This window comes from Columba livia, chromosome 5, assembly GCF_036013475.1.
Source record: "Columba livia isolate bColLiv1 breed racing homer chromosome 5, bColLiv1.pat.W.v2, whole genome shotgun sequence".
Taxonomy (NCBI): Eukaryota; Metazoa; Chordata; class Aves; order Columbiformes; family Columbidae; genus Columba; species Columba livia.
In genome coordinates, this window is record NC_088606.1 from 53,203,874 (window position 1) to 53,230,416 (window position 26,543).

The following is a 26,543-nucleotide window of genomic DNA, read 5'->3' on the forward strand; positions in this document are numbered from 1 at the left end:
ATTCCAACTGCAGAGATAAAATGTGTTTTTTACAAAACACTACATTTCAATCATAAGGAACAGGTGGATTCTTAAAGAGAAAACAACCAACCAACCAACCAAACCAGCAACTGTTTTCACACATACCTACAGCACTGGAAAGGGAAGAAAATAATAAATGACACATGCAAAATCTTCTCTAACAAGCATTTAAGAAACTGCTTTGGGAATTAAGGAAGTAATACTGTCTATAGACTGAAATATGTGCTACAAGATCTTCTGAGAAACCTTTGCAGTCTGTAGCTGTGTTTTCAAAGATGGTTTCCCTATAATAGGAGCTGAATATTCAAATCGGAACTGCAAGCCAAAGTCATTCTGAGCAGGAAATTGGAGACAAAAAAAAATAAATGGAGGCCCAGCTAAGGCCAGGCAGAGAGCCTATGTTCTAATATAATCTTTCCTGCACGTGACTGTTAACACTTTTCTTCAAAACCAGATTAAAAGGTTCTGAACACTTACTTCCTGCTCTTGTTTTTTCCTGGCTGCTTCTTCTTTCTTCCTTTTTTTCTCTTCTTCAATCTATGAAAAGCAATGTTAATGAGTAAAAGGTAACTACTTGGTTGTTGTCTAGAAATCTGAGCCAGCTAGCTCCCCTGGATATCTAATTACAGGCAGAACTGGCAGCATGACCTGCAGCAAAACCACTATGCCTTATAATTAGGATGGTCTGATCCTTTCCACTGTACGACTTTGATTTCATTTGCTTTTATTCACAGTTAAACCAGTTTTAACTGAGGAGAATGCATTTTGCATGCAGATTGCATACATACGAAAGAAAACCTACAAAGCCTGCAGAAGAATTAGTCCTGCCATTTCACAGGGAAAAATGTTTTTCAAATGACTTTTTAAAAAGACCATATTTCACTGATATTTTAAGCCCTTGCCTGAAACTGTGAAGACATTACAGTTTCTCAAGAAGCAGTTGTACTGCTTGATGTTCCTACGGAAACAACTATCCAAATTTAACCAACTCACAAAACTTTATGAAAAACAAAAATCTCATCTTGCACTTGCTGAGGAGAGACCAAGGGTTCTGACAGTACTGAACATAGTACTGTTTCCAGGGAAAATGTACTCTGGGTTCTACGCAGCAGCTACATACAAACTGCCTTCAAATGTCTCTTTGATGAAAATATCTGTAATTGGCTGAAACTACATTTTACTTCTTCCTTTTCTGAAAAACACCTACATGGAAAGAAAGGTGTTGGAAAGTCTTCCAAATATTTCTAGTCATGAAGGCATTTTATCATTCATTAAAACTGAAGAAACACATATGAAGTGTTACTTTTAAATTTTACAAAGTCACGTATTAATGCTAGGAAGTGCCAAAAGGAGGGTTTCTGTGCAGATCTTGTGCATTTGAATTAGGATCCACAATCTTTATATAGTAACATGTGAATTATTATCCCCACATTCTGAATATCTCACTCATCCATACTACATTAATTAAGATTTAGCCAGGGCATTTTGTTCTCACATATCAGATAAATACAGTCTAGTTCTATGGAAAATGTCAACTTCATTTGTACAGACAAAAGAAGTCCCCATTAGCTTCTCATTGGAATCGTTCTTCCAGAGAGACAAGATAGTGTGCATGCAACATTCTACATCTCTTAATTATATGAAGGTTTTTTAAAAAGAAACAAAAAACCTTAGGGCTATTCATTAGGTCCCATACAACATTTTCAAAAAGCTGCTGTTTCAAAAACTATTTTCCTGAAGACCACTCAAATTTTCGTGCAAATTCTTTTATGTTATTTTCCTTGTTGTTAGTCTAAAATTTTTCTTACAAGTTATCAGATATGTAAAAGTATCCACACCTTACACATTACTTTAAATTTGAAAAATATAGAATGCTTAAAATAATAACCTTTTTTTTTTCTTCTCTTTCTTTCAATAACGTGTCCTTATCCACTAATTTAACCACAGTTGGAAGTCCTGAAGAAGCAAAAACAGATTAATAAGTTTCCAATGCTTGAATAGTCAGAGGTAAATGTATTTACCCTATGATAACTGTTTTCTTTTTGCTAGCTGAGTGCAAATACAACTGAGTAGCTACTCAAAAGTTACTACGAAATTAGGTACTACAATTATATCAAAAATATTGCAATGTACATTTTTATATTCCATTCATATATTCCAATATACAGATTTATATATACATACATACATAAGAAATATTATATGCTATAGTTTTGCAGGCCTTGAGTATGCTGGATTATTCCAGATTAGTTTTGACAGGCTGTTTTCCTGCTTCTTATGAAAATAGTAAGATTAAGCTACCTACAAAGTTGCAAGACATATAATTGGGTACCTTCATGATCTTCAAACCGAACACCAAGTTCAGGAAGAATATCATCTCGAAGAGCATCACTCAACTGCAGAACTTCAGTTACTACAGAGGAAGAAAAGTACTTTTAGTAAAGTAAGATTTATTGAAAAGTATAGTTATTTAGTTATTTAAATACAATTAAAAATCACCACTCACACAGCCCAGAGAAAGGTCTTTTGTTTTAAAGTTATAAACATTTTAAGTAAGTTCTGCCTTCTTTCAGCTGTACAGAGAAGCAGCATGTTTTTCTGCATTGACTCGAAATTCACAATTTTCTTCCAAGATACCCTCATTGTTCCTGAAGGGGAACAGAACGAAAACCCAAGCCAATGCAGGAATGGTGCAACACAGTGGAAGGATATATGACTTAGGAAGATCCTAATGGTTGCTGTAGAATTTCCAGTAAGAAGGGATAAGAAGCCTTTTTTAGAAAAATCACAGATTAACATATCCCGAGCTACATCTAACAGTGCCTCTGAAGGACTATGATTTTGATGTTTTGATAACTACACATATTTTGTCAGAGCAACTGTAATCCAAACATCTCCTGTTTGTACAGAATAGGTTTCATCTAGTCTGACTAAGCTGATTTTTTTAAGCAAACAAGTTGTAGCAGAACAGAAAACTTCAATTTGGCTTTCTGGATGGTGATCAGGACGCCATGACTACCATTTTTGTTCCTTGCAAACTCATTAGAGAGCCTTTGACGATGGCAAATGGTTAAGAACTCAAGATGTTACTGAAATAGATGCTATCAAGTCTTAAGAGAAAAACAGATCTTTGTACAAGTTATTTACCTGGATGAGAAATTGTATCATCAGCTGAGAATTAGCAGAACTGTGAGGAGGAATTAAATGCACCAAGAAGACCCTGTATGTTGCTGTTGTGAACTTAATTCAGGGGCGTTTTTTATAGACGGTCTTGTATTTAAGAGGAAACACTTACCAAGTGTGACAAGATAAATACTCAAGTTAGATGATACTATGTGCTTGCAGTGCGCAAGTGTTCTTTCTCCCTTTCAGCAATTCTCGTCTGGTTAAATGTAAGTAGTAATAGGGGTCTCAAAGGTAATAATTCTGGCAGTAGAAGGTACCACCCAGACACTGTACTCAACACTGCACATATCAGTAGATAAAACTACCATGCCTGAGCCTTCATCTCTTCCGTAATTCTTAGAGCCTCAGAGAGCTGAACAGTGAATAGCATCAACTATCCTAATCCTATAAAAAGGAACAGCCTCCCTATTTCATTGCATGGAAGTGTTCTGTGACTCTCTTTGTATAGGAAAGCACTTCATTTTATAGAAGCTCTTTTGTGTGCCACAACTAAGTAGTTATTTTTCTTAATCCAGAACAGTTATACACAGTGAACCACATTCATGTTCGATGCAACTCTAAAGAAGCCATTAAGATAAACGAGGGATAAGATGACCTCACTGGCTGTTAGTACTAAAAGGTGTTGACTCTAACCTAGGCAAACAAATAGCATGTCATACCAAGAATGTATAAGATACACCTACTGCTTATTCAATAAAACAGTGTCTGCTAAGTTATAAATATTTACTTGTCTGAAATAATGAATAATTGGAAGTTTAAGAAGAAGAAATCCATCAAGATAGAGAATAATGAGAAATGTATAACAAAACATATTATTTATGAAAGGACACATCCTCTGATCAATCCCCTGTTATCCAGACGAGTCAGCACCATGCTTCTTAGCGCTGAAATGTGCCTGTTCTTTGCATGGGGTATCTCCAGAGCACAGGTATTTAGGGATTGGGCAGGGGGTTGTTTATGGGCTGCCTCAAGATATAAGCCTTTATCCTCACTGAGGAAACCAGTGGGATAGTATCTTATCACCAGTGCCCATGAACGCCCTGGTAGCTAAGCACTCTTTGAGCCTGTAACTGTTTCCCAGGCCTCTTTTCACATTTTCTGTGATTTTCAAGACATGGGCCTCAGATGTGAAGCAGATGTTGTGCTGTTGTGAATGAGAACACTGTGATGGGGAGGAAAAGGAGGAGCTTGAGGTATCTTGAGAATGCTGGATGTTAAGACTGGCAGCAAAAGACAAGAGTAGGCACAGTTACAATGAACAAGTTTGTCCCAATTCTGGCCAATTTATGATACTTTAGAAAGAGGGTAGAGGGTTTCCCACTGTGTCCTAGAAACAGCTTAGAGTGAGATACCACATGGCACCAGCACCCATGGCTGAAATGAAGATGCAGGCAGAGTTCAGTCATGGACACCTTTACCACAGGCCAGTCAATTTAAGCAACTGAAGACACTTGCTCCTTTTGAACATCTGAGTAATGATTTGTCACTCATGAGAATTCTTCCCAAGCATTAGGGGCTGCACTAGAGCACAGATCTGCTCCACTGTGCATCTTTGCAGAGACAATCATACAGGATCTTTGCAGCTGGTCAAGTACTCAAGTAAAATGTCAGGCTGTGCAATATAGAGATGTTCTGACCAACCAGTCACTCATGTCTTTTGCAGAGGTTTTCTGTGTTTCTTTTGCTTGCACAGCTAGCACAGCTTTTTCCTGTGTACCATCACTGCTAGATATGCTCACAAATTAAGTCAAGACTCAACTGCAGTTGAGTCAGTACACTGATCAGTACAGATCTCCAGTTGCATGCTAATAAGCTTACAAAATAGAGAATTAATGTTATTAATATGTTTGAATGTTAGCTTTCTGGACGATGGTAAAATTTTTGTAGAGTATATACATTTTGGTTCTTACAAAAAAAAAATAGTTTTACAAATGGGTGTTCTGAGAAACGTTTTGTAAATATAGATACATTTTTTAAAGTTATATGCATATGAATGGGGACATTTGTATTACTCTGCAGGTTTTACAGACACAGCATACTTTTTATTTAACCTCTACGAATACTTGAAGCAATACAAATTGTGGACTATGATGGGGAAACCCCCTTTACTTACAACCATGTAGAGGCAATATCTCCAGCCATTAATCCAAAAAACTTTTAGAGTAATTTAACACGTTCTGCATGCAAGAATTTAATGGATACAGGGAAACAAATCAGTTGCATGTCAGTGCAGGTCCTGCCAACCACCATTCAGCTTCCATATATCAAGTAGTTTAATGAAAGGTGCCTCCCTGGTCCCACTGCAGATTGTTCCATACCCCAACCAAATAGCGACTAGATCCAGCTTTATTCTTACTGCCCAATTTATTTCAGGCAAAAAATCAATACCTTCCAAGTAAGAAACTCATGTGCCAGTAAGCAATCTAGTGCTAAGTATGTTCTAAAAATGATCTACGAGAAGCCACGTGATAGTTAAACCTTATCACTGTTAAGAGTGAGGATCAGTTTAGCATCAGAAAGCAAGGGGGGAAAAAAGCCTCATATAAATTGAGTATTTATGTTAAATATTGAAAGACCAGAGGTCACATTTTTAGCTGAGGATACACACACAAACTTCTTGAATTAATTCAAATTATATCAAGTATTTGCTGTTGGAGCTAATAATCCTATTTCTCACCATCAATTAGACCTATAGGAGTCTGACAGCTGAGTAGTCAAATTAAGAAATACAGTTTTGTGCTTTTAAGGTAAACTTGTTAGCTCTTCGAAGAATGCAAAACAGTAGCAGAATTAGGGTTCAGATTCTTTGCCAACTGAATAGGTTATCAACCAGACACTACAAGTAATTTTATATTTCTGTATAATATATGGGTTATTTATATATGTTTTATGTATTTTAAAATGCCCTATTTTGCCTTCAAGTGCAAATTTCCATGTAAAAAGTTTTAAGAAAACAAGAATCAAATACATATTGAAGACATGTAAAATTCTACAGGGAACAGCAGAAAATAGTAAGAGCACCATTTGGAACTAATCAACTGCTAAAATCAAAGAGGGCTTAATGGAACAACCTTTTTAACGCTCTATAGTTCTGCTGCCAACACATACAGCATGATCAAAGCTTTTCAGAGGTGGAAAAAAAAGTGCCCAAAACAACTCCTAGCAAACTCCAAAATGAATTCTCCAAGGAGAACTCTCAATTACCATCAGGGGAGCTACAATTCCAACTATACTAACAAATAAGAATGAATATCTCAGGCTACTTAAGAAAATCTCAGGCTATTTACACAGACAGTACCATTGTGTAGCAATCTACACTTAAAAGAACTGAACTCCCTTGGGGTAGAGATCATGGGTATTTTAAATACCTAGAAAGCAGGGAGTCCCATAATCTACAGAAACAACAACTAGACCTCATCATTCCAGAACTTTCAGATTCTTTAGGAAATTAAAAGAAAATTACTTTAGTAGCCTGTAAAACTTTCTCAAATTAAAGAAGCAAGTAGCAGAGATTCAGATATTCAAACCTGCTCTGATTTAAGGATGCCTTTTTTTTTTTAAGATGCCTCTAAGCAAAGAGACTATCAGCTGGCTCATCCCCCCAGTTTGACTCTTACAAGCTGAGTCTCTGGCACAACAATACAGGAAAAAGCGAACTCTCACCTTTCTTCTCTCTGGCAATTTGTCGCACTCCTTCTCTGAACTCAGAAAGAACTTGTAGGTATGGCATCACTGTAGATTCAATCTGCAGGATAATTATTTCTACAGTTAGCTAATCATCATTTAGATATAAAACATGTCCTTACCCACTTCATACTTAAGTGCTCTTGGACGGAACTTAACCCTCAGGGCAGATATGCATCAATAAAAATTGTCATTGCACTACTGATGTCAAAGGATAGATGACAATTTGCATTAGCTGACAATTTTCCTTTTGTGTAGATAAAATCAATTTGTGGAGTTCTGCCTCTACCCTCTCCTTTTTTGTCTCCTTTTGGTTACAGATATATCAGTTCCACGGGGATATGCTAACTATAGTCCAGCTAACTATAATGCAGTACAGCAATAAAAACAGCATCCAGACAAATTCGTCCCTTCATGTTCTGTGTTGCCTTACTTAGGTCCAGCTGCTTGTCAGACATAATACCAGGTGAAAATGACGTTAGGACTTATTTTCAGTAGAACATAGATCTGTTCCTCAGATGTTAGCTTATGTTAATCATATTTATTTCCAATACAGTGCAGTTGTCCGTATTCTTAACGACTCCCTCCCCAACAAAAAGTGGGGAGAGATTACCATTGAATTATTTCAGATGTAAGTAAATGCTGGTCATGAAAGCTCAAAGAAAAAGTCCTGAGAATCCTGCTCTCAATGGTAGTGAATAGCAACAGCAAGCAGTTAGTGAAGAACAGCAGTGAGCAATTACAAAAAACAACTAGAGATCAGCACTGTCTGCCAACACTGCTCTGGAATCCCAAGAGAAGCCAGACACCCAGGGGACTGCTTAAATTAACAATGTCATTACTTTGAGGGTGGGGAAGAGAGAGGAAAAAAACCGCACACTTGTTTCCCCTACAGTTTCCACATGTCCTTCCCAGCTGTTTAATCTCCATGACAAATTTCTGTACAATTAACAGACAGGATAGTCTGCTGTGCTCTAAAAGTGCCCATGTGAAAGGAGCTGAGGGGCTCTGCTAAAACTTTTCATAAATGTGAATACTATGCAAAAAGCTTTACAACTGGAATCATTGCTGACGGGTTTGGCAGAAAGAACAGACTATGGAAAGTAAGCAACAGTCACAACCCCACTACACCCTCTACACTGAAACCAGCTCAACATGCAAATGAAGTGGTGTCAGGAAAGCATGCACTGTCACTACTTTATCAGCCAGTTAAAGATGAAAGATTTTTATTTCCAGAAATAACTAATTTGACAGCAATACTTAATGCATATGGAAAATGAGACTATGGAACCTGAGGTTTTCTGACTTCAAATCTCTTCTGTCCCCTTTCAAGTAAATTAGTTGAACCATGGTAATTAAGCTAGTTGTTCTTTCAAAGCTTTTGAAGATGTTTGCGCCTTTCCTGGAGATAATGACTCTGTTAGTTCCTTCATCTCCAATTTAGACAAAGAAACAAAAGGCCTGATCTACAGCCTTCTGTAATTAATGAGAAGTTTTCCAATCTTGAACGTTCGCCTGGTATTTTTTGCTAAGAAAAATAAGTATATGCATGGAAGACTGAAATAGGGTTTAATATTTAATGAAACAGTCAAAACATTTGTGATATTATGCATCTTTATAATATAATGCTTAAAACCGGTAATGTCTTAGGTGATAAAACCAGAAGTTTCTTATGCGTAACAGGTGTTAGCACAAGATTCTTCTAACAAGTGTGCTAACAGATGTTAGCACAGGATTCTTTGTGCACAGGATTCTTCTGACTCTACTACTCTTGGCAACATTATTTTAAAAGACTGAAAGGCCTTAGCTTCTTGTTCCAAACTATTGCAAATCCTTCCATAAAGCACATCTGTTGTAAGCACTACCTAAATAAAGCGCTGAACAGAAATTTGATTTTCCTTTTCTCTAAAAAGTAAGTGTTAAGGCGCTGCCTTTCTTCTTAAATTCAAAATAGTTCTGAGCTAAAGTAAATTTACTGTTGATGGGTTTTGGTATGGAATACTGAGCATCTTTCTTATTATCCTTGTTATAGCATTACTGGAGATTTCCACAGCACAGTAATGTAAGTATTTGCATGGGCAATTATCAGATGAGTGTTCCTTCACATTCTTCAACCACAAGCAAGCTTTCCTCTTCCTTTGATGAATACAAAGTTTAGCTCTTTTGTTATACCACAATGTTTTATTAATAATTATTCCTTCTAAGGAGGAACAGAGGGACATATGGTCACATCTCTGAATGCAGAAAAATAGGTGAAAACCAGAACTGGTTTGTCCATGTCAAATATTTTGTATGAACAAAGACAGCAAAGTGGATAGCTTTCATGTGAAGTTGTTTTTCCTGCCTGCACCACAAAACATTACTGTTATTACAGGGCTCATCAGCACTTTCATCAGGTATCTCCTAAGTATTTCCAGAAAAATTATGAATCACAGTGGAACTGCTGGGTGACCAAAGCAAAACAGCCTTCAAAAGCCAGATAAAAATTGTGGCTACAAATGAGGTCAGAAGAGATTGAAATGCAGATAAAACTCCAGCTGCCTCCAGGTTGGTTTTTGGTGTACCACAAGGAAGTTCAATCAGTGTCATTATATTTTTGAAACTACTTAACATATAAATACTTGTAATGAGTCTTAAACAGTAGCGTGTGCTGTCTGTCGTTAACGTGGTTTCTTAAACAGACTCATCATTCAGAAGACAAGATAATTATTTTTCTGGTTGCTATACAATTTGTCTGTCATTAAATCAAACAAACCTATAAAAACTCAAGTTCTCATAAAAGAAAAATCCTGCTTCCTAAGCCAATTAATTACTTCAGATTCAAGTGTTAAATGCAGAAAGAATGTGATTCAGCTACATATCAGTAATGTAATCACTTTATCTAACCTAAGCTTTCAAAGGACACAGAGTAATTTCGTATAGTGTACTTTGTCCTTCACTTACATTTATGTTTTGACTGCTCCCTCCAACAGGAAAACCAATTGTGTCATCACTTTCTATGGCACCAAAAATCTGGTCAAGGGGAGGGGAAAAAAAAAAGAGAAAGAAAAAAAGAGATTGCATACATCAAGTCCCAGGTGTACGAAAAATGAGCAAAATCACACATACTAGGGTTTTGAAGCCACCTAGTTCTCATTTAACCCACAATTCACTGCTTTAATAAGATGATATTTTGATTTTTAATTGATAAAGCATACGAAGCATTTGCTTTCAGATTTAACTTTAAAGCTGTCAGATTTGACATTCTGACTTCATATATTTTCTACTGTCTAATTTTCTTTGCATGTACTAGGGGCTCTCCGCTATCCAACAAAACATTAGCTGAAATTATAATGTAACATAATGGACTCCAAATTGCTCCTGCTGCAGCACGCACTGCAATTTGGGGTTGTTTTGGTTGGGGTGTGTGTGGAAGATCTCTAGTTTCCTACAAGATTTAAATAACAACTGTACAGATCCCTGCATACTTGAAAAATACAACATTTATAATTTCACAGTGCAATAGCAACGTTACTACTTGCTATTACATACCTTTAGCATTTGAGTGAGATAGGAACTGATGTTTTGTAAAAGAAGTCTGTTTGGCATTTGTCTGGAAGATTTCTTTGCAGCAATATAGGAGTTACTCTGACTGACTAACGAACGCATTTCTTCTAAGACAGAGCGAGTGTCAATATTGTCACACAGTGCTTCATGAATTGCTGCCTTCTTGTCGTAAAAACTAAGAAGAAAAAGATTTTTTTTACTGTTGACGGCAAAAGCATCTGCAACCTACTCTGAAGAACTTCTGCTGGAAGAGTAAGGGGACCTAAAAGTGAGATAATGTTTTGTTGGTCATAGTTTATATTTGAAGGAAAACAGATGAGTGAGAAAAAGGCATTATCACGATGCTGTTGTTTTGCAGCTATGGCCAAAGGTAGTCAGGATAATCTAATTGGCAACAACCATCCAAATATCTAACACTTTTTCCAGCAACTGACCTTTTCATTCCAGTTTTTAAAAGCAGTATAAACTGCTTACTTAGTACCTTCTTGTGTTTACTATATTTTTAAATAGTATTGCTCTCGTATCCCAACGTACCAGCCAAGTACTCTGTTTAGTATCTTTCCAGTGAGGAACATCAATTTGGAAATTAACTTACCACAAAGTGAAGTGTTACGAAGCTGTTACAAGCAGATACAATGAATAAATTTACGTAAAGCTTTGTAATGTTCATGAATAGGCATAATAGATAAAAAAGTATACTAAGTACCATTTCATCACACAAAGGGTACTGCTGTTTCAAACAACATCCTTTTTCCATAGAAAAGAGAATGAGAAGTGGTAGAGAAAGAAGACAAAACCAAATATCCATGAAGCATATATTTTGTTCTTCCCACTCCTTTGTCCCTTCCCTTTGACCCTTCTATTACTTACTGTCTTTCTCTTTTTTTAGTAAAAGGGTTCTCTCTATCATCCTCAATTGAAGATGAAATTTTAGAGGACATCACTAAACTGCATTTGGTCCTTCAATAGGCAACATCTCTGTCCACAACAGTGAACTGAACTAGGAACATTTTTAGTACTGCAATATAGAGGCTTCTATTTTAAATTTCGCTCATAACAGAAGTCATACAGAAACTGTTCGATTTACAAACAATAATGTAGTTTTGTTATAAAAGTGAAAGATTGCAATATTGATATCACTGTCTCTCTCAATAACACATTTTCAAACATTGGCACTCTGATCTTTTGTGCTTTTAGTCAGGTCATTTAACTTCTGTTTGACTCAGTTTGGTCACTGCATTTTGAAATGTATAAAATACTATTTTTTCCAGTTTTAATGACTGTGAATTATCAGTCACTTCTCAGATAAAAGGACAGCATTTTAAGTAGTGAGGAAAATAACAGCTATCTAAAAAAAAGTTCTCTTTCCCTTCATAAGCAGGGCATAAACGAAAAGGAAGTTAACAATTTCATATATATTTCATAAAGCTGTGGCAAGATGAAATTCCCTAGCTTGTATAGAGTTGGGGAACTCCATGGAAATGCTATGGACTTATAAATATCACTATATACAGAGTAAGTAATTTTGTAAGACAAAAAATTTAAACACGTAGCTACACAATGGCTATTCACAGAGTAGTAGGAACATTCCACTCACTTCTTGTTCAACTCTGCTTCCTGATTTTCCCATTTCTGAAACCGGCCTGTCACATCAGTGGGAGCTCGAAGAATATCCTTCACATTTAAAAAGAACTCCTATAAAAGAAGAATATAGCTAAAAATAAATTTAAATTAGACAGAACCAATATTTACTACAAAAATAAATTATTTCTTATTTAGCCTCCTAAATTTTATGGTTTCAACAGTTTCAGCCAGGATCTACTTGATATCTGTCAAAACAAGGAAACCCACACATTTTCCATAACTCTGTAAATTACAGTTGGACTGTAATTCAGTTCTATCTCTTGGCTCTGCCACTGTACAATGTACTATGAAACTGAAACTGCTCAAATACAATACCATTTTTTAAAAGTTTAGGCAAGAGTTCTTATCGCAGATTGTTAATGTGTGGCTAGCAATGGAAGCTGAAAAATAAAAATGGCTTTACAGTAAGGGCCTATTTTATGTGGGCATACAGCTTGGTGAAAAGTCATTTTTCACTTATTCTGTGGCACAAACCAAACATTTTATATAAAAAGCAGAATAGCTTCAGCTGGAGAGACCAACAGCAACGACCTCAAAACGCTGTACAGCCTCCTCATAGGAAATGTGGGTTTAAATCACAGGTCCAATCTAAACAGGGAAAGGAACTGTGCCTGACCCCTCACGTAGGCCCGCAAAGCATAGAGGCAAATGCTTGATATATGTGGTGAGGAGACAAGGTAGGAAGGACACTCCTCCTTCCCCTTTAGCTATATTTGTGTAAGTCTGATCTGGCAGACATGTTACAAAAGTGTCTGTTGGACTGAGTCCTATAAGCAAGCTGAACTGAGAAACTAATCTGGCATGTAAGTGCCAAGCTGCTCAGAGATGTTGGAACTTGGAGAGAGCACCCAGCTGCAGAGAAATGTAGCTGTCTGTGGAATTTACAGGAACTGAACGTTCAATGGTAGCTAAACAAATACTGTGACATCCCACCTGATGAACTCAGAAGGCAAACTCAGTCTGTGGATATGGCCTATATATCCTTGGGTTCTATTCCTTGAACCACATAGGACAACACAAAGCCTAGAAAGCTGGAGGAGGAACAGAAAGCTTACTTACATTCATAAACTTCTCATACTGAATAGCTGACTCCATGGTATTATTTGAATAATCCAGTGTATCCTTCCAAGAGTGCATGAGGAAAGCCAACCGCAACTGTCGCGCTATTTGGAGTTTCAAAATAAAAAAGGAAAATAATAATAATAATCTAAAGTATTTTTATGGCCTTCAACACTGCAGTGGCTAAGAACATATTTTTTAATATTCTTACTATCAACACATCTACCAAAAAAGCAAGAACACTATCCTCCATACAGATAATACCAACAAGGAACAGAAGAACAAGGAAGCCATTCTAAAGTTAGTGAAGAAGAACGACACCTGAAGTTAGTCATTTTTGGAAACTCCATTATATGTCTGAATAATAAAATTACCAGAGTCATCACTCAAAGTACATTAAAAGCATCCAGAGTAATTTTTACCTGTATGTTTCTTCAGTGCATCTTTTATGGTAATGAAATTCTTCAAAGATTTGGACATTTTACAGCCAGCAATTGTTAAGTGGCCAGTATGCAGAAAATACCGAACCCAGTGATTGTTTTCAAAGTATGCCTGCAGCAAAAACAAAAAACCCCAAAGACACAACACTGTTTATATACATACCATGAAGTAGAATAATTTAAGAATAAGAACCGGAGAACTGAAGTTATGCTTATATAAAACACACATAAAGTTTTAAAAATTAGTTGATGGATTTATGCAATCAAAGCAAAGCATGTTGCTTTTTCACTGCAGAAACTGAAGGCCAGTTCATTCACCTCAGACTGTGCCAGTTCGTTGTCATGGTGGGGAAATCGGAGGTCAAACCCTCCTCCATGAATATCCATCGACTCTCCTAGAATGCATCCAGCCATGGCGGAACATTCAATGTGCCAACCTGGACGACCCTGTTAAGCAAAAGACATGACTTGGCTACTTAGTTAATTGTCTCCCTCTCCTGCCTGTGTATCATTCCCTCATTGCTCTGCCCCTAAGCAGAAAAAATGATACTGTTACCAAGATAAAAAGATTCTCAGTCTTAGCTTCATAAAAATATAGTGTTGAATTTAAAGATCAAACATGGCATATCTATCTGTGATGCTCTATCTGTTTATTATTCTTTTAAAAATTACATTAATATTTTTGATCACAAGGTAAAAAAAGGATATAGAAATTACTGCAGATAAAGCCTGTAGATAAATAGAGGACAAATGACCAGTAACAGCCATCATGAGCATACATGGTGATTTCTGTTTAAAAAGTATCAAACAGATAGATGGATACATATTCTAAATTATTAAACTGACATAACAACAGAACCTATGATGGAATACAAGATCCCCATAATCTATGCATTATTAATATGAGAAGAGGCAAAGTATTTGTGTAGCATGCTATCTAATAAGGTGTAGAATCCTGCTTATAATGTCCTTACCCTTCCCCACGGAGAGTCCCATGAGGGCTCTCCTGGCTTGGAGGATTTCCACAAAGCAAAATCATTTGGAGAATGCTTCTCACTTAAGCGATCAGCTGAGATGCTCAGGTCACCTTTCAAAAGAGAAAATGTAAACATATAAATCTTATTTAAACACCAGCAGTATTAATTTTTTGCCTCACTGTACCGCACATCAAGTTAATTTAAAAAAAAATAAGAAATTTAAATAAAAAAAATTAAAACAGTCCTCAAAATCCCTCATAATTAACCTTGATAATCCTTTAGGGTTTTGATTAATGTTTGGTTTGCAGAAAATGTGACAAGTATCACTTGCACTGCCTTCTAAGTTTTAACATGGGATTTATCTACAATCTCTCTGTAGGCACAATTACAATATTTCAGTTACAGAAAAAGAAATATAGAAACAAAAACTCCTATACCCATAGACAAATATGTCTGCAGAATAAATTCACTCTAAAGTTAGAAGGATCCAAATTAAGACTAAGATTGTCTTTTTTGCATGCACAACGTGATCATAGGATATTTCTTCCACCTCTAATCTCAGTTGCTGCACAGAATGGCTGGTATTTGCTCAATAGCTATGTTTACTGTTCTGATACCATCACAAATATGTTATGCAGGATATGCTGTTAGCTCCTTAGGATCATTTAGGTGTTACTGTCATTACAACATCTTTAAAACACAAGGAATTTACCACTTCTGCAGTACTGTCAAAGACTAAAAGTGATTAACAATACCACCTACCACAAAAGAATCCAAGACAGATTAAAGACAAAATTGTCACGGTTAAACTTGTCATTTAATTTTGATGTACAGGCTGAGATACCTGCAGTCTCAATTGTTTAGAATATCTAACATTATGCACTTTAAATATAAAAGTATTATGTTTTTATTTACATTAGTTGCCATATTCAAAGCTTAGCATTTCTGCTGCCTTTAACAGTCAGAATGGCATTATCTGTCAGGTTAAGGACAATCATCACAAATGAGCCAAAGCAGCTAAGCTGACAAGCAATAACTTGAGGTATGTGCACTCTTGGTTAGTTACATTAATCACTCAGCATCAGTTCCTATTTCCAAAAGGACACAACAGTTCAACAAAATTGACTAGTTCTGTGGTGGAAATGATACTTTCATGTTACCACAAAGACCGTGGTTTAGGCTGGCACCTCTTATTTCATATAGAAGGTTTCAGCTATAAGGGTTTGCATTAAAGAAGGAATAAATAATTATATCCATTTTAAGTTGCATCTCTCAGCTACTGCTAGTTTCACCTGCTATGAGTACCTTAATTTCACCTAACATGACTGTTATACAAAAACCTTTAAATATTCTTCTTATAGACTTTGTGGATGATTTGCTACTAAAACTGTACCACATTAGGAGGAGATAACTAATGAGTCTGGTTTACTGAGCATTTTAAGCTACTTCTCTGCTGTGGCTCGACTCAAAAAAAAAAAAACAAAAAAAAAAAAAAAAAAACCACAAAACAACAACAACAAAACTAAATCCAAATGTAGGGTTTTTTTTTTCTTTAACACAATAAGGTTTACAAAGTAAAAAGTGTCCTCAATACAAAAGAGGTACTCAAATATTTGTAATGAAATAACCACAGCCTGGTGTGGAGAGCTTTCACCTGGTATGTGGAAGACCCAACTTCAAGTCTTTGCTCATCCTCCTTTGAACCAGATGAACAGCCATATAACAGGTCTATAGTCAAATGACTGAGCTATTCACAATTCTGACCGAAAAAACCCATCAAACAAAATCAACCCAAAATTAATGTTTCTTGGTATTTTTCAATTTAAAACTTTCCTAAAAGTGCTGGTTCAAGCTACAAAATCTTAGAAAAGAAATCTATTGGTAAAGCAAGTGCAGCAGGTAAACCATTCAACTCTGACAGTGACTTTGATCCAAGTATCAGTGAAATCAATTGAAAATATCAACACATCATCAGTTTCTTCAGCAACTTAATCAAATTTTATTTCCCCTACTTACCTTCACCCTCTTGAAGAGCTTTTTGGTCACCTACAGCTTCAGGAACCAACTTAGCATAGGAGTGTTTTTCACTGGAATCAAACTTCACAGTATCAAAGTATACAGATCCATTGGACACATACCTGAAAATGTAAAGATCATTATTTAGCTAACTTTCTACAAAGAATTAACTGAATTCTATTCCCCAAAAAATCACTGTCTTAAACTTAAGTTCTCTAGTGAAACCATATACAGTATGGTACTGCTCAGTATTGTAAAGATGACTTAGGTGAGCATAAGCTTGAAGGCCTTACCATAAAGAATTCAAACAAATCATTGAAATTCATAATAAAATTGATCAAAGGGAAAACAACTAACATCTTTTGTTAAACTCTTAAGAGGTGAGATGTTAGATAACTGTCCAAGAGAATATCTTCTAAGAATCATGTTTGTCTCACAGTCCACGTTGTCCACCTTCACTTTGCCAATTTTTTCGAACTACAGCCACAATAAAAACTCTGACACAAAAGTAAGTTTCAGGATCACCAAGAATGCTGATAATCCAGAGCAAACGATTTTGAACTGTTCCCCCTTTTTTTTCTCAAGAAAATTCTAAAATGTAGATTTAAAGGAAGAACATGCAAGAGAAATTATGACAGACTGAATAACGGATTTGTTTTCTTCACAATAAAAATACATCCATGCCGAAAAATTAAGACTATTATCAGAAAGATAACCCAAAAATTTCAGACAGGAATCTATCATGATACCTAGGAACTTCTAGAGTATTAGCATGATTTTCACAAATATTAGACAATGGCAGAAAACCAGTTCACAATTACTTTTTTTTAAACTTACTTATTTACAAGTGATTTCTAGCCATCTACTCAGGCATCCATTTTTGAAACTCCTTGCTGAAGTCCAGGAGTCAAACACAATTCAAGTGAATGGGACTTGGACTATTTATTTTAATGAACGAGAATTTCACACGATAGGTTAAATAATCTATCTTTTCTCTTTGTAAGACATCATAATAAGCATAGAATAGCACATTTTCATCAGGAGAGAAATAACAGGTCTTTTGCAAAAGAACCTAAAGTTTCTTTATTTGATGAAACACTACTTCTGGAGAAGACTACTATTGCATATGGAAACCAAGAAAACAGTTCACTGTTTTATGTTGAAAGCAATTATTCTAGCTCTGATACAGTATAAGCAGTAAACAAAAGCAAACCTACCCATAACCATTATCCACAATCCTTTTCACAAAATCCACAATTTCTGGCACATATTCACTAACCCGTGTTAAAGCATCTGGAGGTAAAACCTATGGATAAAAAGTAGAATTTTATATTTTTTATATATAAATGTTCACACATATGCAAATATGCACTAGATATATATTTACATTGGTTAAAAACTGGCTCAAAAGCAAGTGTCAGTAGAATCTAAGACTCTCATTTCAAGCTTTGTGCTCAGAAACAACGTGCTGTGGCCACTTTTTCCTCAGCCTTTAAGGCAATGTTAATAACAGACTCCTGTAGGAGATGTCAGCTCTTCCACTTATTGCACTTCCGACAGAACAGGCAATAAGTCCCTCTGATTTGCAGGTAAACAAATAAACCTTCAGTGATCTGAACCATTGCATATGACACAGCATTTCATCGGTAACACACAAATCTGTCCTTGGTTGTTATTATCACATAATTTATTAGTGGCTGAAGACTGATAAGTAGTCAGTCTCAATGCTGAGGTTGGCAGGGCGCTCTTGTGCAGCTAACAGACTCTACCTCAAACTTCTGGATCAGTTTATGATTACAAGCCCATGTTACACCAAGGGGAAGGGATGGAGGGCACACTGTTGGCACTGAAACACAAAAGGTACCTATTCATGTTAAAGGAAATACTTTATCATTAAGGTTAAAATACCAGGTTTTTGAAAGTTATTACGGAGATACATTGTATTCTGGATATTACAAGGCATGGCACATACACTTTTAGAACAGAAAACAGTTTGTTTACTTACATTGAGCGCTTCCATATCTTTATGAAATTCTGCTTCCCAGAATTTGGGGAGCTTTGAAAATATGGAATTGTCAGTCACCTGACTGCCAAATTTCATATCCAGCCAGTCAGACAGCAAATCTCTGGCTTCTTCCAACAGTACCTATAAAACAATAATTGTAAATGCAACTGATTGAAGACTTGCCCTGTTTAAACTCTGCAGAAAGATCCTATTCTGAACAGAGGGATTTGCTTAAGGAAAAGACACTCAGATATGAATACAGAGTAATCTGTGATTCTACCAGATTACTATCATATTGCTCTTCATAAATATGGATTAAACAAACAGAGGAAAGAAGATAAACTGATAAGTGGTATCTGTTTTGATATCAATTACTTAAATAGGCATGTGGAATTTACACTGGGAACACCATATGGGACCTGCAATTATATCATGTCATCTGTTTCCCCCCATTACTACTGGATAATACTAACAGAAGCCTTACTGTGCACATTGCTAAGAAGCATTTGAAAGACTAATTTGAACACTGGCAAGGATACATTTCAGTCTTATATTAAAAGATGGCATTTTTTTGCACTACATTATAGCCCAGAAGGTGTGATTGCTTAGATTTTAATTGTTTTTAAAATTGTAGGTCAGTATACACTTTTATAAAGGCACTTGATATTAGAATAGGTGCACTTTTTTTTTTTCAAAAGATAATTGAGAGTTTTCTCAAGAAGGGACTACACACCCTATGCTTCCCATAGTAATTACCACAAATACTCTGAAAGCAAGAAAAGATGAAAGTGGAAACCAATTGCTAAAAGACTGTAGTTATACTGACTGACTTGGTTACTGGGACAGTACCAAAGCCCAATAATGTCAACAAGATTACTATCGCTAAATGTAATGGGCCTTTGGATAAAAATTATCCCGAGTATAATTTTTGGGATGTATTTTCTTCTCTGATAGGAGATGGAAACACTTGTGTAGAAAACTGTCACTGATATTAGAATGTCAGTAATTTATACTGAAATTAATTCATCAAGACAAAAAAGTCAAAGAGAAAGTCTAAATATATGCAAGAGAAAAATTCCCATTGGAAAGATAAAAATAACTGAGTAATTATCACAGTGAAAGGGGAAAAAAAAAGTCATTGATAAAAAGAGCATCCAAAAAATACACAGTTGAATTTAAGGATCAAATTTTCTGTATTGAATACAAAGTACTAAAAAGTCCTCAAGCCCACCATCCGTCTTTTTAAGAATAAAATTTCCCATAATGTCGCAAGCAATTACCATAAGCTAAATATCATTTTTAAAACCCCTAACAACTATAAGCCAAATATAACTTTAAAAGTAGTAATACTAATCCTAATAACTCAAACTGACCTCATGACATCTGTTGACCTCTTCTGCAGGGAGTTTTGCTTGCACAGCTTCTTGTAGAGGGTCAAAAGCAGACTTCACTGCATTCTGAATTCTTTCCAACATTTGCTTTTTATCTGGGTCAGTTGTCTCATTTAATTTAACTGAAAAGAGCTACAATTAAAAAAAAAATTAGAAAGTAACTTGCAGTACAGTAGTGCTATTTTCCATAAACAATATATTATCTTAGCCACATAGTACCTTGCTAGTGATGAATAATACATTATGCCACATAAAAAGCTTTGATAGTAAACTACTGAAATACACTCCGCATCAGAAATAAAGGTGAAGTCAAAAGAATTTAGTTCACATCCAAATTCAGTTTTTCAGAAATACTGTAAATTACTACATGATCATTACTGTTGTTTAGTAATTTTTATTTTCTATGCAGTTATCATCTTAATTACACAGCTGATTATCACAAATCTGAAAAGGAGAAGCTTTAATGTGAAAGAGAGAGAGATTAAATGCTATGCTTAGAGAGTATGTCAGGCAATGATACTTGGGCAAAATTTCCAGGCCTCCTATTCCCAGGCCTGTATTAAATTCATTAGACTAATAATCTCTTTGTAATATGCAGTTCTAAAAAGTGATCAAATAATCACCTTCCCCCACCTTCCGTCCAGCATACACAATTTAGTAAATCACTAAAGCTTTGGAGCCTTTTTGCTCTTTCCAAGGCCATCAATGGTAAAAAAGAGAACTCTCGGAAGCTTTAAAAGATTATGGACATAGCACCATTTTAAATTATTTTAAAGGGTTATTTTTAAAGTTTGAATTCTAACACACAAACAACCAAATGCATTTTGAGTTTCTTCCCCAGTACCCCAACAGCAACATACATGCACTCACAGTTTATGGACATAAAATCAGGTGTGGCTTTACACAAATAGATCTTGTCAATTTTAAACCAATGGAAAATCAAAGTGATGTGCAGTTCCAATAACATTTCTAATTTGTGTATTACAAGTTCAACAGAATAACTGAAACAAGCAGAAAGTTTAAGGAGGTAGCAAAGTCAGAGGCATTTACTAGATGCTTTGTTACATTATTGAGTAAGAACCTAAGACACTAGAGGGTATTAAATACCACACCTACCTCTGAGGCAGTTTTAACGTCTTCAAGTAGCTGATCTGGTGCTGATTTGTTCTCTCTATACCGTTCAAAAAGGTAATTTTGTCTTGCTCGCTTGATGATCTACAAAGCAGAAACACAAAAATATTTTTGTGAAGCAACAGAAAGTTAAGCAAAGTGCAAATAAAATCTACTACATACCAAAGGTATTTCAGAATCCCTATAAATTTGACAAGCAACAAGAATTACACTCAGTAATACCAATTAAACATACCATACACAGTTAATCAGCCACCTCAGAGTTAATTAGGTATCTCAACAACATGCAAATAAAACACGTTATATTTGTAAAATGCTTAGTCTTCATTATTTATGACAACACTCATTTATATACAAGAATACAGGTTTTGCTATCATAAGAATGCTACAAAACTGAGAAAACTCAATGATTGTGTACAAAATGTATGTCTGAGTTAATAAGTGCAAGATTTATCTTGTCTTATCAAATGGCAATTACATATGGCTCTGACTTCCATACTCAAAGTACAGTATTTTAGATTGCAATTTAAAAATACCTTACCTTATCATCAATATCTGTAATATTCATACAATATAAAATTTCATATTTAAAATAATCCCTCAATATTCTTCTCAGGATATCAAATGAGATGTATGACCTAAAAACATAAAAGATAAAGGGGTGTTTTTAGCGAACAGCTCAAGTCTATTTCTACTCTATGCAAAAACAACTTTAATCTCAGAAAGTCAATAATTTTACAGCAGTTTTAATCTTCCCTCATCCACTAGTAAGTTTTAAATCACACAATGACATAGTATAACATTCTTTTAATCTTAAATCTAAAGTGTTGAGTGTAACAAGACTATTTTCAAGTAACACACTCATCTAAATGAAGTATCTTTTTCTATTAACCTTTTGCTTCCAATAGGCACTGTTATTACCTATATCAAAATAAGGAACTGCAGTACCTGGCATGTCCCATGTGAGAAGCATCATAAACTGTTGGACCACAGCAATACCACAAGACCTTTTTTCCATTCTGAGGCTGAAATATTTCCTTAATTGAAAAGGAAAGTACAGTGATCAGATGAAATTGAATTGAATGAGATCTCAGGCCAGTAATACTACATTTGGGGATTAGAACATGACAATATGTCTTATGATTACAAAAAATAATAGTCACTCCCAGGTTTACCATAAGAAAAGATCACCACTAGCTCTTTCATGTAAGAGAGATAACAGGGTGTGGCTGCTTATGTTATTTGTACTCTTTACCAATCAAGATATCAGATTACAAAGACCTGGACTAGGCAGGGCATTGAAGGTGTATTTATAAAAGGGAAGATCAGTCTTTCTTTTGCATTGAAAAAGGCTACAGAGTATAATAATTTCACATACACTTGGATACTACATCCCATATGACATTATTATTCTTAATATTTCCTCTCTTTCACCAAGGATCTTTAAACAAGACCACAACAAGTTTTACCAGTTTATATGACAATAATACAATTGGCAAGACTTCTTTTTTCACCACAGACAAAATCTACAGAAAGAAACTCTGATTTTGTTCTGTTCACATTGCCTTAACTTATGTGTATTACAGTTGAGCCCCTAGCTGTTTTACATGATGATAACTAGCAATGGGGAACCATCTATTATGCGATATACATATACATACACACACTTGTAGTAGATGTATATTTATTGTGTATATGATAACACTTGTGCAGCAAACACGCTTCACTGACACAGCATCTCTGGCACGTGCTTATTAACATTCCACAAAATTACCCAGCAATGTGTCTACCAATAGGGTAAACACTTAAGAAACAAACATTTGATGACTTGTCTATTTGTGTTTCTATGGAAATTTCCACTTCTCTTTCATTGAGTCACCTTATTGCGAGTCAGGCTGTTGTAGAGGCAGAGCCTAGAATGCTTTGTCCCTTCAGGGGGAGACCAGGGAGGCTGCACACGCTTGCCTTTACCTAGGGGAAAAAGTAGTTTGAAGGGAACTGAAAAGACACTTTTCACAAACAGATTTGCAATATAACATTTTCTTCTTATCACATCATTAACTTATTTCAAAAGAAAAACCAATACATATAATTAGGGAAAGCAGCTCCAACCCTACTAATCCAACTACTTCTGTTAGAGCTTCCTACAAAGCCACTAAAAACAAAGTAAATTATTCCAATATGGTTTATTTTCTACTCTCTGATGCCCTATTCCTATTAATTTTTGATCCAAGTAACAGGAAGGAAGAGGGTATATAAGTGAGAGCATGTAGTTCAGTTAAAGCATTAACAAGAGGTTTGAAATTTAATGAATTATTAATAAAGTGTTATAGCAGCTCTGGCCTTTCTGCAACACCACTGATTTTACTGTCCCAGCATAACACAAGATCTCATACAGAATTTGCAAAAAATCTCCCGAGACCAGAGTTAGTCTCTAGAGCCAATATTGACAGAGTATGTGTATTCAAGGTGAGAGGGAGGGGAGACAGAAAGGTTTAGAGAGAACCTCAGCTTTTAATCATACATTGTTGCTACGTACACAGGGCATTTTTGAGCACATTCATTTACCACAAATATGCTCCATTCAGCAAAAGGATACATTTTACCATTAAAGAGAGCAGACAAAACCCAGTGTAATATTAGTGACACTACTCTTGCATTTGTTTTCTTTTAAATTTTTAAGAAGCAAAATAGTTGTTAAATTAACGGGGGTTTTTTTTCAAACAAAAGCATGAGTATGTGATCTGTTGAAGAGTTGCAGTTTGCTATGCACAGGGCTGCTTACAGCCATAATGATGTTAAACTAATTATCACATTAACTAGGAATTCAAGCAAACCAGGAAATTCAAAAACACAGCAAGGTTTCCAGCTTAATACACACAGCACTGTCTTTAGGAATTCTCATGGTATGCATTTTAACTGCAATTAAAATGTTACACAAACTATTTGGTTTGACAACAAAATTGCTTTCTGATCCTGTGTCTCATGGTGCTGCTCTTCATTAACTCTGCTTCCCCCGATATCTTTGTATGAATATTTTGGCTGAAAAACTTCAAGTAATGCAAACATTCATGGTATAAAAAATTTAATATATTCCTCATCTTCCTTTTTTGAATAACTGCCTAAATAAGAAAAAAATACATTAACCGTAGTACTCTGTCTCAAAAATGGGATCAATTTAATCTCCATGTTATGGATCCACAGAAATATGTGTTTATTCTAAACATTTTGGTGTATGAGATTCCCTGAACAGATTACCTCAAGTTCAAGAGCAGTATATCCATAAACCAGACCATACACACAGGTATAGATGTGTTTACTCTTTGATTTACAAAGATTATGCCGGCATGCTTAATTGTGGCTAACGTTTCCCTCGGGGAAAGAAGCCTGTGTGGGTTAGTCTAATAAAAGATAAATCTGTAAAGCTTTCTTTACTTACAACCACACTAAACACAAGAAAAAACCCAGATACTGTACTCAGCTTATGAGTGAGGTGTCACGTTATATCCACTACATGGACACCAAGGGCAAAGTAAAAGGCATACTGTTTAGTCTGTTCAAATACAGTCTTCCCCCTGGTTGAACTAAAGTTCATTTGCTCTAATCCACCCCTGGAGCTCTCTGATACACCCAAAAAAAACACTGATAAAATATCCAAGGCCTAAGAAATGTGGCAGATTCATGTGTAATTTCCACAGTGAACACTGCAGAATACCATTTCAGGACTTCTGATACATATGCACTGATTATGAAGATAACAAGACATAACCCTTTAGAAAGAGAGACTTAACATTAAAGATTTCATGGACAGGAAAACAGAAACCTTTTTTCTTATTGCTCCGCCCTGACCCACAGAAGTATGCAGACAAACTGTAGTTAGTAGCATTAAATCTGCCATTAGAATCAGTGATACAGCTGAGATCTCTTTACTGCTGAAAGGAAATCAATAACCAGCCTAAACGCATGCAGGCACACACACATACGCAGCATCTACTTGCAGCAGTCTGATTTTAACTGCTGGTCTGCTAGGAATTGAAAACACATCTGATGAGAGGTTGTGAGAAGATGGCATTGGAGTAATATTAGTCAACAACCATCAGCAAAAATGACAGACATCATGCATTCATTTGTAGGTATTGCAAGCACTATACAACAGCTCAGTGTTATTAATTATTTCATGACTCCCTGAGCAAGGATCTCACTATAAAGCAATTAAATTAGAGTAGCTCATTGGAAAACAACTCAAGAGAGTGATGCATCTCCCAAAAATGCCAGCACCCATGCTTACATAATGACCTAGATTAACTGGTTACTATTTCTTCAAATCATCAGCAATGCCTAAATTACCAGGGTTAAAAAAAGAACCCCAAACATTCTTTTTGACATTCAGTGTTAATCACAATCATAAGAGGCAGTATTCAGTTTATTTTGAATTTGTATAATGTACAACAACTATTTAGTTACCCTTGCAATGGAAAAAAAAAAAAAGTGGACTGAGCAAATCCTGATATTTTAGGAAGTAAGCCAAACCCCACATATTCTTTTACAATCAGTGGCTAGCTTTTTAAATAAAATACACATAATCAAATTCTGTACACTGAGGAATTCTAAAATTAAAGAAATGTGGAAACAGAGCTTTAACATTCAAATAGGTCAGTATCTATGAATCACGCAGTAACTGTATGCCAATAGAATTTAATGACCTTGAACACAAGTTCATACAGTAAATTTAAAAGTGTGCAAGAGTTTATGGAAGGGAAATTCTAGGAATTCTCGGCAATAAAAACCAATACAATGTCAGCTAGTCTATAACCTGCCCACCAGTTTCATATTACTCACTTGTTTGAAGTTTACAGGGCTCATTTTTTTCATTGCTGCCATCATAGATTGCTTCTATGTGTCTGTACCACCGGACAACATGGATATACTGGTCCACAGGTGGCCTCGAAAACTTTCTGAATACCTCCACATCTGCATGTGAAAATGTGAACCCCTGGATATAACTACGAGTGCTCAGGTACTCGTTCAAAGCCTTCACCCTGGCTTCCTCTTCACTAATGCTCAGAATAAAACTGTAGCTGGAAGCTGTAAAGAGAGGTACAGGACATTTGGTCAGCATCAAAAGAAGAAGGAGATCCCAGGACCAAAATATATCCTTATACTATACATCTTCCCCTCTAAATAAGCTCTGGCAACTGACAAGAAATTTGAGAAAAACATATTTAATACAAGCTACTGAAAAACTATGTATTTCCTCTTAATAGGATTATTCTCACGCTGTGATAAGTTTTTTGGAGACATCTTTACAAAGAGCAATAAGGACAAAAGCATAAGTCCTTTTCATGAAGAAATGTTATCTACTTGAAATTGGAGAAAATTCTTCACACACAGCAAACATAATCAGTCACTCTTTTCCACGCTGCTAAAACACTCATCCTGCAAA

General features: G+C 35.6%; 1 protein-coding gene across 4 annotated transcripts in view; it reads right to left on the minus strand.

The window, feature by feature from the left end:
- The window catches only part of CARS1 (cysteinyl-tRNA synthetase 1), a 34,388-nt gene that overhangs the window by 2,273 nt on the left and 5,572 nt on the right, over nucleotides 1-26,543 (minus strand). For 2 of the 4 annotated variants that reach the window (XM_065065204.1, XM_021299136.2), the window contains exons 2-21: nucleotides 25,940-26,185; nucleotides 22,980-23,071; nucleotides 22,049-22,137; nucleotides 21,642-21,738; nucleotides 21,086-21,184; nucleotides 19,952-20,101; nucleotides 18,579-18,719; nucleotides 17,791-17,879; nucleotides 16,574-16,695; nucleotides 14,555-14,667; nucleotides 13,899-14,027; nucleotides 13,563-13,692; nucleotides 13,141-13,244; nucleotides 12,035-12,132; nucleotides 10,423-10,612; nucleotides 9,835-9,903; nucleotides 6,871-6,952; nucleotides 2,354-2,434; nucleotides 1,910-1,977; nucleotides 499-558 (exon numbers count right to left, since the gene is read on the minus strand). In XM_065065204.1, coding sequence (XP_064921276.1) covers nucleotides 499-558; nucleotides 1,910-1,977; nucleotides 2,354-2,434; nucleotides 6,871-6,952; nucleotides 9,835-9,903; nucleotides 10,423-10,612; nucleotides 12,035-12,132; nucleotides 13,141-13,244; nucleotides 13,563-13,692; nucleotides 13,899-14,027; nucleotides 14,555-14,667; nucleotides 16,574-16,695; nucleotides 17,791-17,879; nucleotides 18,579-18,719; nucleotides 19,952-20,101; nucleotides 21,086-21,184; nucleotides 21,642-21,738; nucleotides 22,049-22,137; nucleotides 22,980-23,071; nucleotides 25,940-26,185 — 2,249 coding nt within the window. Of the gene's footprint in view, nucleotides 1-498; nucleotides 561-1,909; nucleotides 1,978-2,353; nucleotides 2,435-6,870; nucleotides 6,953-9,834; nucleotides 9,904-10,422; nucleotides 10,613-12,034; nucleotides 12,133-13,140; nucleotides 13,245-13,562; nucleotides 13,693-13,898; nucleotides 14,028-14,554; nucleotides 14,668-16,573; nucleotides 16,696-17,790; nucleotides 17,880-18,578; nucleotides 18,720-19,951; nucleotides 20,102-21,085; nucleotides 21,185-21,641; nucleotides 21,739-22,048; nucleotides 22,138-22,979; nucleotides 23,072-25,939; nucleotides 26,186-26,543 lie in introns of all 4 variants that reach the window. The other 2 variants (XR_010473063.1, XM_065065205.1) reach the window with 2 other exon arrangements.